Raw genomic sequence first — 12,502 nt, forward strand, 5'->3', positions numbered from 1 at the left:
GAGCTCAGGGGCAAAAGTGCTTCCCCTGGAAGGCATGGATCCCTTTTGGTTTCGTTTTGGTAACAGCCTTTTTCCAGCTTAGCTTTCCTCTGCAGCTGCCTTATGCGTAGGGCCTTTTCTTCTTTATGAGACTAATCTCCAGCCAATGGGAGATCACTTAGAGCATGTGATGAAGTCATGATGCTACCTATCCAATCAGATTTGGTCGTATGGTGGCATTTCTGGGCTCATGGGAAGGGAGTTAAAAGTGTGGGGGAGTCCTTTTATCTCTGGATAAATCAATGAAGGGAGCGGGGGAGGGTATTTGGTGCTGGAAAGTGTGTTCATGACAATGATCCTCTTTTTGGCCCCCCCCCCCCCCCCGGTTTGTGTGTTCATTTAAAAATCTACCTTCTGTGGGCAACTATATGTGGCAAATGAGGTTCAGGGCTGCTAAGTTGATGCAAACTGAGATACAAACTCCCAACTCCTGCGATAGGCTACTGGGGTCTGAACTTGCTGAGAGGGAAAAATATCTCGGGGTCACAGTGGATTGATCAAGGAAACTCATCCCAGTGTGCTGCTGCAATGGTGAAACAAGCAGACTCTATTCTAGGGATTATTAGGAAAGGGATTTTTAAAAAGCCATTATCAGAATGCCGCTGTATGATCATTGGTGCAGCCTCATTTGGAATACGGGGTGCAGTTCTGGTCTCCTCGGGCTCAAAAGGGACATTGCAGAGCTGCAAAAAGTACTGAAGAGGGCAGTCGTGATGATTATGGGGCTGAAGCTCTTTTCCTATTAGGAAAGGCTGAAGAATCTGGAACTTCTCAGTTCAGTGAAGAGGCGACTAAGGGAGGACATAATAGAGGTTTCCAAAATTATTCATGGGGTGGAAAGAGCTGACAAAGAACTTTTTCTTCCTCTCCCCAAATACTAGAACTTGAGGGCATCCAGTGAAGCTGATAGCTGGTAGATTCACGACGGACAAAAAGAAATACTTCTTTTACAAAATGAGCGATTTAAGTATGTCGTTCCTTGCCAGGGGACGCAGCAGTAGGCAGCGGAGGAGGGGTCAGTCAGTGGCTCCTGGCCGTGCTGTCAGCCTCCAGATCAAAGTACCAAGTGGGCAGCATTAGAAGCAGGCCTCGGCCTCTGTGCCCTGCTGTTGGACCTCCTGGGGAAGTGGTTGGGTGAGACTGGGCTGCATGGACCCTCATTGAGCTTATCCAGCAGGACTCTTCTGATGTTCTGGCCGCAGCCTCTGGAATCAGCACTTTCCTTTGATTTTTTGATAGGTGTAAAATGGTCACCAAGAGGGTTCTCACAAGTGGCTCCAGGTACCAGACAAAGGGCCCCATCTCGTGCAGTGCATTCTCAAGCAGTGATGCCCCCGCATTCCACACATCTCCCAAGGAGGGAGGCGCTTCTGAGCAGCTTTTGTGAATGAGCTTGTTTAGCTGGAGATCTGAGCTTCATTCTGTTTATAAAGTTTTAGCAATAAGGCTGTTTTTTACCAGAAGTTAAAATGGAATCTGAACTGCGTGCAAGCGCGCGCGTGCAGGTGCATGAACAGCCACGTCCTCCGTGCAGCCGCCCGGGATCTCCGCGGGCAGAGCAGAGAGGCTGGCTGATAAGAAGGCGCCGCCCCTGCCGAGCTGGCCTCCTGCCTCTCAGGGCTCCGTAGGTCAAGGAAAAGGTCAGCGCAGCCCGGCCCGCCCCGTCGCTCCCCGCAGGCTCCGGGTTCCGCTCCTGCGCGGGCGGGGGGGGCGCCACCGGTTGGTCGGCGGGGCTCGCGGGTCCCGCAGAGTTTGGGGGAGGGGGCCGGAGCGGGCAAGCCCCGCAGAACCCCCGGCTGGAGCCCCGCCCTCAGCCGCCCCCCCCTCTCTTCCCGGCGGCGGGAGCGCCTCTGCCTGCCCTTCTTCGGCCACTTCGGCCGCGCCTTCCGGGCAGCCGTTCACCCGGCCTGCGCCGCCGGGGCGGAAGTTGGGGCAGCTTCCGGTTGGGGGCGGGGTTTTCTAAGGGGGCCGACGGGACGCCAGCCGACTAAACCAGTCGCCAGAGAGGCCGCTGCCCGCTCCCAACCAATGGGCGGCGGGGGCGTGGCGCCGGCTGCCAAGGCGACTGTGGAATTGCGTCTGAGGGCGAAGGGACGGTGGTTGCCATGGCGACGCCCTTCGCTGTTGTGGTTCCGGGGAGGAAGGAGGTCGGCGTGTGGTCCGTTGGTCGCCCTCGGAACTCCCGGCCTCAAGAGCGGTGGGCGTCCCGCGGGACGGTGGCCGATGGGCGGGGGGCTCCGGGGGAGAAGACTCCGCAGTAGACTCTGACTCGCGTGTAGGACACGTGTCAATTGTGGACGAGGCGCCCCCAACCCCCCTCCCGCCCCCGCCTGCCTCTTTCCTGGAGCAGCAAACGGGCAGCCGCTGGGAGAGCTCTGGAGTCGGGGGGGGGGGGGCGGCGCAAGCTGAACCCTGGACCCCCCCCCCCCCCGATCAAGAGACGGGCAGGGTCGCCTCGCCAGCCCGGTGTGGACAGCCCGTGGATGGAGCCCCCCCTGCCTGGCCTGGCCGCCCCCCCCCCTGCCCCCCCCCCCCCCCGCCTGGTCTCCCTGCTGCCTTGAGCCGAAAGGGAGTGATCAACCGGGCGCCCCTTGGATCATGACGACACCCCCCCCCCCGCACGATGAGCTTTCGCAGCTAACAGGAGTGGGGGCCCAAGTGGACATGGCAACGTCTCCCCCCCCCCCCCCCCCCCCGTCTTGGCACAGGGTCCCGGCGGCCCCATGGCGCAGCGGCGGCTGGCTGAGGCCCTTCAGCTCTCGCGTGACCTAGTGATCGTGGAGTGCAGCCCGGACCAGGCAGAGTGGGCGGAGGAGGGGTCCTGTCCCCCCCCCAGCCTGACTGCGCCACACCGAGTCCCGCTCAGCAGGGACAGCCATGGCGTCTACAGCCTCTGTTTTGCCCCGGATGGGGGCCAGCTTGCAACTGGCTTTGGAAATGGAGCAGTGCAGGTAAGGAAGGGCAGGCACCGCTCGCAGAGCGGCAGAGCAGCGTCCAGGGGGGCATCAGTGCCAGCCAGCCCTCCTGCAGAAGCTCTGGCTGGGAGTCCTGGGGGAAGCCCTACGGATGGGGCCCAACACAGGTCTTTAAGGATAACAGCTGACATCACTGGGGTCAAATCAAATCAGACTTTTATTGTCTAGCAGCTAACAAAACAGAAATACAAATTTAAAAGCCAATGGTAATTCAAATTTTAAGCATGGAGGTTAAGCTCCCACAGCCTTATAACATATTGGTTCATACAATCATAGAGTTGGAAGAGACCACCAGGGCCATCAAGTCCAACCCCCTGCCAGGCAGGAACACACAGTCAAAGCGCTCCTGACAGAAGCCACCCAGCCTCTGTTTAAAAACTTCCGAAGAAGGAGACTCCACCACTCTCTGAGGCAATGAATTCCACTGTCAAACAGCCGTGAAATAAAGTTCTTCCTAATGTTTAGGTGGCATCTCTTTTCCTGCACCTTGAAACCATTACTCTGTGTCCTAGTCTCTGAGGCGGCAGAAAATAAGCTTGCTCCCTCTTCAACATGGTGTCTCTTCAAAATATTTAAACATAGCTATCATGTCCCTCCTTAACCTTCCCTTCTCCAGACTAAACATCCCAAACTCCCTAGGGGCATGGACTCCAGACCTTTGACCATTTTGGTTGCCCTCCTCTGGACCCGTTCCAGCTTGTCAATATCCTTCTTCAATTGCGGTGCCCTGAACTGAACACAGTACTCTAGGTGAGGTCTGACCAATGCAGAGTAGAGTGGTACAATTACTTCCCTCAATCTAGACATTATACTCTTATCGATGCATCCCAGAATTGCACTGGCTTTCTTGGGTGCCGCATCACGCTGCTGACTCATGTTCAGTTTGTGGTCTACTAAGACTCCTAGAACCCCTTCACATGTAGTGTTGTCAAGCCAGGTGCCACCCATCCTATATCTGTGCATTTGCATAGTTTTTGCGTGCATTTGCATTTTTTATGCCTACGTGTAGAATCTTACATTTATTGCTGTTGAAATTCATTTGGTTAGTTTTGGCCCAGCTCTCTAATCTGTCCAGATCATTTTGAATCCTGCCCCTGTCCTCCAAGGTATTAGCTTCTCTTAATTTGGTATAATCTGTAAATTTGATTAACATGCCCTCTATTTCATTATCCAAGTCATTGATAAAAATATTGAATAGCACTGGGCCCAGAACAGAACCCTGTGGCACTCCACTAGTCACTTCTCTCCAGGATGAAGCCATTGGTGCGTACCCGTTGCCTTTAGTCAGTCAACCAGTTACAAATCCATCTAACAGTAGCATTGTCTAGCCCAGTGGTTCTCAACCTTCCTAATGCTGCAACCCTTTAATACGGTTCCTCATGTTGTGGTGACCCCCCAACCCTAACATTTATCCATTTTACAGATGGAGAACACTGATGCAGAGTCTCTTAGGCGATCCCTGTGAAAGGGTCATTTGACCCCCAAAGGGGTCGCGACCCACATGTTGAGAACCGCTAGTCTAGCCCATATTTTACTAGTTAGGATATCGTGGGGCACCTTGTCAAAGGTCTTACTAAAATCAAGGTATGCTGTGCCCACAGCATTCCCTTTGTCTACCAAGTTTGTCACTCTATCAAAAAAAGACATAAGATTAGTCTTGCATGACTTGTTTTTGAGAAACCCGTGTTGATTTTCAGTGATCACATTATTCCCTTCCAATTGCTTACAGACTGTCCTTAATTATCTGCTCTAGAATCTTCCCTGGAATTGATGTCAGGCTGACTGGTCGGTAGTTGTTTGGGTCCTCTTTTTCTCCTTTTTGAAGATGGGAATAACATTAGCCCTCCTCCAGTCCACTGGGACTTTTCCTGTTCTCCAGGAGTTCTCAAAGATTATAGCAAGCGGTTCTGAGATTACTTCTGCCAGTTCTTTTAATGCCCTGGGATGTAGTTCATCAGGCCCTGGAGGTTTGAATTCATTTAAAGTATTCAGGCATTCCTGTACTAGCTTTTTATTTATTCTGTGCTGAATTTCCCCTACTGTATCTTCTGATCCATCCCCCCCCCCCCCCCCAACCCCCCGTTGAGCACTGTTTTTCTTTTGGGAAAAAACCAAGGCAAAGAAGGTGTTGGTTTTTTATGACTGGGTTCTGATTATTCAATAAAAACAATACCTCATGCAAATCAGACTACTCATTCTTTCTTCTTAACAGTGGAATAAAATATTTGATCTAAACATCTTCATAGAGCAGGCAATAAAACAAGATACGAGAAACGGACTCAACACATCCATGCTCGCTCGCAAAGTCTACATCGATTTCAATAGGGGATTTTGTAGTATCTCCCCACAGGCAACGCTGAGGGTAGAACATTGAGCCTAATAAGCATAAAAGCTCTTTGCTGTTGTGGATTTGTTAGATGGTAACAATATTAGACTTGCTGGTCCAGACAAGGGGGGATACCCAAGGGTGAGCAAGTTTTCCCAGTGGCACTAATTAGACCTTGTTTTTCTATATTTACTGCATTTAATTTTTTTCATATGTCAAGTTGGGGGATTCTAAACTCGGCGAGTCTAAATAAATCCCAGTGGTTTTAATTTTTTGTTCAATGAAGTTGGACAGATTTTCTATGAGCATTAAGTGCCTAAGACTAGTCACGTCCCTGCTGAACAATAAGTACAGCCAAAATTTGGTTGTAAGCAACTTTGCTCTGGTTCCCAGAAGACTTTGCTTGAGTACTAGGCATGAAGCTACATAAAGAACACAGTTTGGGATTCCTAAGGTTTTGTGCAAAAGGGTACACTGGAAACATTTCATGGCTTGGTTGATTGCACTAATCCATATAAGGTTTGCAAACCCTAAGTGCAGCAGGACCAATACTGAATGACTGCCAAGACTCTGTCCTTTGCCATATTCGCAGCAGATTTTCAATGTGAAGTCCAGTGTAAATTATAAAATGTAGTCCTAATAACTGAAATGCCTACCCTGCTCCATGTCGTTGCCTCTAATAAATCCAATTGAAAGGATTTTACTATTTTGAAAAAAAATATTGCACTTTGGATTTCTCATAGTTTAAAGTAAGCTTGTTAGTCTTTCAACAATTTAGGCATCAATAAAGCCAGCACTTCAGGCCAGTGCGTGAACAAAAGAGTCAACAGCGTCATCTGCATATAGAAGTAGCAGGAGTGAGCTAAGTTTAAAACTATGTCTGTCAACACATGCCAGTGTTAGAGCCATAAAATTCATACAGAAATTAAAAAGTATGCGTCAAAATACAGACTTGTTTAACTCCTTGTCAGTTGAAATGTTAGGTATTGAATTCCCTGTCAAAGTATACTTAACTTGGCAACTTGTTTGAGAATACAACTTCCTAATTAGTACAGGGATATATCTTGTTAAAATGGTGCCCTGGGTCACCTGTGGGCACCATGCCCCCACCCCACCCCCAGACGGCTGGCCTCACGCCCAATCTGCACCTGGAGATAGGGGTGGGGTGAGCCTAGCTGCCCCACCCCCAACTACCATGTGGAAGTTGGGAGCATGGCCAGCAAACAGCAGCAAAGGCCGATGTGAGCCTGGAATTAGCCAGGCTTGGATCCTGCTCTAAGCTGTCATCATGAAGCTAGAAGCCTGCAGCTTAGAGCTGGATCCAAACCTGACAGAGGCCAGGCGCAGACTAACCAAGGGGTCTCCTCTACAATTATGCTGTTGGCTCTGCCCTCGCTCAAGCTCCACCTGATCGCCAGCAGTGCTTGGGGTCAGCAGTATAAAAGGACTGGCTGTGTGCTCAAATGTCCTGCTGGCCTCAGCATCAGTGTTTGGGGCATCTGAGGCCAGTAGCAAAAGGCACCTTGCTCCAGTGGAGTGCAGGAGCAGCTAGCCTTCCACCTGGGTGCAGTTGGGAGGGGGTGGCAAGAAAGCGGTGCCTGCGGCTCTGGCCTCCCCCCCCCCACACCCACTATAGCAGTGTAGGAGTAACAACCTCCTGTCCTTGTTCATCTTGGCTAGTTTATCCCAAAGGTCTCTGGGAATGTCTTGACTTGGCCAGGAGAAAGCCAAGCTTGCATGTGCCTAGTGGGCTGCTTGGGTGTGTGAGTGATCATGCTTACGTCTGGTGAAGAGAAGCAAAGCCCTGGTTGGCAGAGGAGGAGCCCGCGCACTCCTGGCCCCTGGATGACCACTGGCTGCATTTTGCCCTTTGGGTTGAGGGCCGAGGCCAGGCTCCCTCTCGTGGGGAGGTGGGGCTGGTGATTCTGTGTTTCTCCTCCCGCAGCTGGTGGATGCGTTGACCGGCCTGCCAGGCCCCTCCTTGTGCCCGGGGCACCACGTGCGCCACGCCATCACAGCTGTGAGCTTCCATCGGCTGAAGCCAGGGCTGCTGATGGCTGCCGGAGCAGACGGCACCATCTCCATCTACGACTTGCCCTCTCAGTATCCTGTGGCCTCCTTGACAGGTACTGGGGACTGCCTGTGCGGGAGGGGCCCCGGGTGAGCGAGCAGGCCTGCCCCTTGGCCTAGGATGCAGGCGAGTGGCAGGCAGGTACTGTTCAAGAATTCACGCGCACATCTCCCCCCCCACCCCCAGAGAAGGAGAATGAGATCAATGCTCTGGATGTCTGCCGGGATGGCAGCACCTTCGCTACTGCTGGCAAAGACCGGCACATCCGGCTCTACGACAGCCAGACCAACCAGGTGAGGGGTCCCGTGGGGGTCCCGTGGGCTGAGGCAGGGGAAGCTGAGGATGCTGGAAACATTTCCTTTATTCTGCCACCATGAAGCTTTTCCACGTTATGGAGGCCCCTGATTTTATGGCTGGCGATGAGTTCACCCCCCGCAGCGGCCACTCCCGGCGGATCTTTGCCTTGTGCTTCCATCCCACGGAGCTGCATCTCTTCCTGACTGGTGGCTGGGACAACTCTGTCAAAGTGAGTAATCGACAGAGCAGAATTTTTGACGGTCACCCCCCCCCCCCCCCCCGGATCATGTGTCCTGCCAAGAGGTGGAGGGCAGGATTTCTGTCTGCTGGGTGGTAGGTGCTCAGTCCAGGTATCTCTTGTCTGTGCTCTAGGTGTGGGACAAACGTGTGAGCAAAGGAGCACAGAGCATGCTCAACGGGCCCCACATCTGTGGCCCAGGCATTGATGTCCAGGTGAGGAGAACTTGCCTGCCCGGTCTTTAACCCGTCCTTGCCGTGAGGATCGCAGGGTTCTGCCCTTTCCATTTACTCTCACAACGGGCCTGCGAGTTGGACAGGAGGGAGCTGGATAGGAGGCCGCTGGCCCCACTTGGGCGTGTGCTTTCTGATTGGCCGCTGTGGGAGATCTCTTCGTCCACCTGGAATTCCTGCTTTTATGTTCTGTCCCTGCTTGGCATTTGGCACGGTCCGGACTGCCTCAGGCCTGGTCTGGCTCTGCCCAGGGCTTCCTCTATGCAGCCCTGATACAACCAGAATGGGAACAGAGCTGGACTGAAGGAGTGGAGTTCAAATCCCCCTCACGGCCATGGCACGGTCACCACTGCCCAGCCTAGCCTACCTTGCAAGGTTTTTGGGAGGGCAAAGGGCCACTGCAGGAACTGCCAGAGCACGGCTGACACAGAGAGGATCAGCGACTGCTGTCTGCTGCATTGCTTGGAAGGCCCTTGCCCATGCTTCTGCTGAGGCTGAGGGTGAGACCAAGGCAGTGGTGGGATTCAAATGATTGAACAGCTGGTTGTTTACAAGCACCATTTTAACAAGCGGTTCTGCCGAAGTGGTGCGAACCGGCTGCATCCCACCACTGGGCAAAGGTCTTGAAGTCAAAAAATGCAATCACGTTGTTTGGTCCACAAGCAAGAGGGGTCAGGGAGGAGATGGCGTAAGCTGCAAATGGGCTGGGCAGCGGGGGGGGGGGGGTTGCGTACCTTCCCTCTGTTCTCCATGTCCTAGGAAGCCTTCGAGGGGACATTCCCTGATGTCCTTCCCACTCTGTTCCATACAGAGAGATCAGGTCCTGACTGGTTCGTGGGTGCCCCACAACGCCCTGCAACTGTGGGACTTGCGCATGGCTCGGCTGTGGCAAAACCTGCCCTTTCCTGGAAGCCCCACCCAGGGGGAATTCCTTTACTCTGCCCGATTCTGCTCAGCGAACGTGGTGATGGCTGGGGGCAGTGGGACGTGCGGAGCCAGCCTTCTCCATGTCGGCACAGGTCAGGTAAGGGGTCCGGGGCTTCGGGAGTGGTCCGCCTGGCAACGACAGCGGGAGATGCTCCGTGGGCAAGCTGGCGCAGTGTCCTGATGGGCAGCTGTTCCGCAAGGCCTTCCTTCCTGAGCATGGATGACCTCTGACCTGCCAATGCCTTTGAAGCCCCTGCTCCTGCCTGAAAAGGGCTCTGGGGCCGAGACACTGTCTTGCCTGGCAATTCTCTCTCTCTCTCTCTCTCTCTCTGCTTCTTGCAGGTGGTTGGGGGGATCTACCTGCCGAACAAGCCTGTTCACGTGGTGGCCTCAGCACCTGGAGGACAGCTGGTCGCTGCGGCTGGTGCAGGAGGAAACCTGCACTTTGCAGAGCTGAGCTGAACCAAGGCTTCCAGTCAGAGGTTGGGGCTGCCCAGCATGAACAGCCACACGCTTGCCCAGGCAAGGACTGGAGAGCGGCCAGTGCCGGTCAGTGGACTCTTCCCAGGGGCTCCATGGGGCCTGCACCCCTTCCTGGCTCTGCTGATCATCTTGACTTTGCCCGAAGCTCTCTGTTGGCGCTCCCCTTCCGCTCTGCTCTGGGCCGCTCCCCACGTCCTGAGCACTTTCAAGTCAAGCTTAGGTGTGGGGTGGGTGGAGCTGGGGCTTTGCTTTCTCATTATTTATGCAATAAAACACATTCTGCCTTGGGAAGAGTAGCAGGTGGGATTTGTGACTTGAAACGGGGCACTGTGGAGATTTCCAGCCAGGCTGGAGCACCTGAGAAATCCAGGCCGAGTAATTTTCAGGACAGCTCTTGGCACACGCTGCTCCAGTTGGGGGGGGGGGGGGGGGGGGCGGGGGGATCCCAACATCCCTCAGTTTTGCCTCTCTCCCCCCCACTTCTGTTCGTAGGCCACACATCCTCTCAGGTCTCTGAGGGGACGGTGGTGTGGGGTGTCTTCATACCATTCTGGAGCTCTTGTGTGAGCGAGGTTTAAGAGTGTATACCATCACAAAGATCTGGAAAGTGCTCAGGAGAATAACTGGGCATCCTGAAACTGTTTAAAAATGGACTGTGATTGTGGGAATTTGGAGCCATTTGTCTAACCTCAGAAGAGAGGGCATCTGAAGTAGGGCCTCTGGAAATAACCAGAGTGGACAGGTGGGATCACGTGAGAGCAGTGGTTTCAGGTATGCTGGCCCCACCCCACCTCAGGCCTTCAGAGCCAATACCGGCGTCCTGAAAGAGAATGGGGAGCCAATGTAGATGGAGCCAGACTGGCGTGATATAGCCAGCCTTCGGTGCCATTTACAGATTCCGTGCTGTCTTGAAGGGCAGCCTCACATAAGGCACATTGCAGGTTCTTTGGAACAGGGGAAAAACGGAACTCTTTAATAATGTATTATCATCAAAGACATGGCATATTGTTCATTTATTTAATCATACTTAAATATCACTGTCCCTTGCCTGACAGGGCATTAATTGTTGTACATGTCGAATATATATATCAAAATAATGTATGTTGTAGATTATTGATATATCAAACAACTGAGTTCAATATAAATATCCAAGTAAGATTTATTGTTCATCTTAGACAGGCATAAAAACCACTGCATCGTTGAGTAAGGTAGCCTAGGCCCAGGACAAAACTCTGCCCCTCTGCTTCCTGTTTCCTATCCTACACAGCTACAACTCCCAGCAGGCAATCTTGTTAACTGGCCTTTTTGGCTGTGGCCCCAGCCCGGTGGATTGCTGTCCTAAAGGATTTGTTGCAGTTCTGCAGGGCCTGTAAAATGTAGATGTTCTACCAGGTCAGCAGCTGAGGGCAGTGACAGTATCTGTCTGGCCGGCCTCCCTTCCATCTTCCCCTCCCTTTTGTCCTTTTCCCTTAGTTTTTAAAAAATGTTTCTCCATTTTGAATGGGCGTGAGGTGCCTCTTTCAGTGGAATTGTTTTTTGTTACGATTTTACTTTCATAACTGTACTGTGGTGAGCCACTCTGAGCCTGTCCTAGGTGGGTGAGATATTAAACCAATAAACAAACAAACACATACATACATACATGCATACATGCAAACATACATTCTAAGAAAACCTCAATTGGTCATACATGTTTTTATACCACGCATTTAGAGGCAGTAAAACTTTGACTCCAAAAGCATTTCAGCTACATCACTTTTTTTTAAGCACTCAAAATTTCTCAAAAATCCTTGGGAGAAAAAAATACGTGAGGTCTTCCTTGCCTTCAGATATCTGGGAGGGATTATCATTTCCTAATGCTGTAATTTCCACACTGCATCTTTTCAGTAAGTGAATCCTTGTCTTTTTAAAAATTAGCATATTCAAAAACAAAAAGTATTTTGTATCAGATTTTTTTTCTGTGCTCCCCAGAATGTCCCATTTTTTCCACAGGGAAAACTTTAAAAAAAGCTCACCACCCAAATCCTGAGTTTTTTCACTCCCCCCAGGCCTCCCCTCTCTAATGAAGACCCTTCTTACCACATGGGTTATTTACTTTCTTGCTTTGAGGAACTTTCCCACGGCATCATAGTGCATTTGTGTACCTCCTGCAATTCCCCCGGCTTTTCTGCAGTCTTTCCAAAATCTGCTTTACTGTGAAGTTTTGGGAATGATTGCAGCAAAACCTAAATGCTTCTGTGTGGTGAGGAAGTTCAGATTTTCTGGTACCACCCCCACAGTAGCTGTTTCTCCTCTCGCTGTCCTTGTGGTGACCATTTCTTCCCCATGCCATCAGAGTGTCAGAGGACATAAGAACACAAGAACAAGCCAGCTGGATCAGACCAGAGTCTAGTCCATCTCTCTGCTACTCGCAGTGGCTCACCAGGTGCCTTTGGGAGCTCACATGCAGGAGGTGAAAGCAATGGCCTTCTGCGGCTGTTGCTCCTGAGCACCTGGTCTGTTAAGGCATTTGCAATCTCAGATCAAGGAGGATCAAGATTGGTAGCCAGAGATCGACTTCTCCTCCATAAATCTGTCCAAGCCCCTTTTAAAGCTATCCAGGTTAGTGGCCATCACCACCTCCTGTGGCAGCATATTGTAAACACCAATCACATGTTGTGTGAAGAAGTGTTTCCTTTTATTAGTCCTAATTCTTCCCCCCAGCATTTTCAATGAATGCCCCCTGGTTCTAGTATTGTGAGAAAAAGAGAAAAATTTCTCCCTGTCAACATTTTCTACCCCATGCATACTTTTATAGACTTCAATCATATCCCCCCTCAGATGTCTCCTCTCCAAACTAAAGAGTCCCAAATGCTGCAGCCTTTCCTCATAAGGAAGGTGCTCCAGTCTCTCAATCATCCTCGTTGCCCTTCT

General features: G+C 51.8%; 1 protein-coding gene across 2 annotated transcripts; it reads left to right on the forward strand.

Annotated features, from left to right (window-relative positions):
• The first annotated feature begins 2,137 nt into the window (after nucleotides 1-2,137).
• LOC125439585 (WD repeat-containing protein 38-like) lies at nucleotides 2,138-10,686 on the forward strand. 2 transcript variants are annotated; one of them, XM_048508688.1, is made up of 8 exons: nucleotides 2,138-2,236; nucleotides 2,748-2,990; nucleotides 7,286-7,466; nucleotides 7,598-7,704; nucleotides 7,791-7,937; nucleotides 8,081-8,161; nucleotides 8,991-9,198; nucleotides 9,449-10,686. In XM_048508688.1, exons 2-8 carry the CDS (start codon nucleotides 2,763-2,765, stop codon nucleotides 10,165-10,167), a joined length of 1,671 nt encoding a protein of 556 aa, XP_048364645.1. In that variant the 5' UTR covers nucleotides 2,138-2,236; nucleotides 2,748-2,762; the 3' UTR covers nucleotides 10,168-10,686. The 2 variants fall into 2 exon arrangements, with proteins under 2 accessions (XP_048364645.1, XP_048364646.1); XM_048508689.1 differs by having other exon boundaries at nucleotides 8,991-9,203; nucleotides 9,449-9,708.
• The last annotated feature ends 1,816 nt before the right edge of the window (nucleotides 10,687-12,502 follow it).

Source organism: Sphaerodactylus townsendi, linkage group LG10 (genome assembly GCF_021028975.2).
Source record: "Sphaerodactylus townsendi isolate TG3544 linkage group LG10, MPM_Stown_v2.3, whole genome shotgun sequence".
Taxonomy (NCBI): Eukaryota; Metazoa; Chordata; class Lepidosauria; order Squamata; family Sphaerodactylidae; genus Sphaerodactylus; species Sphaerodactylus townsendi.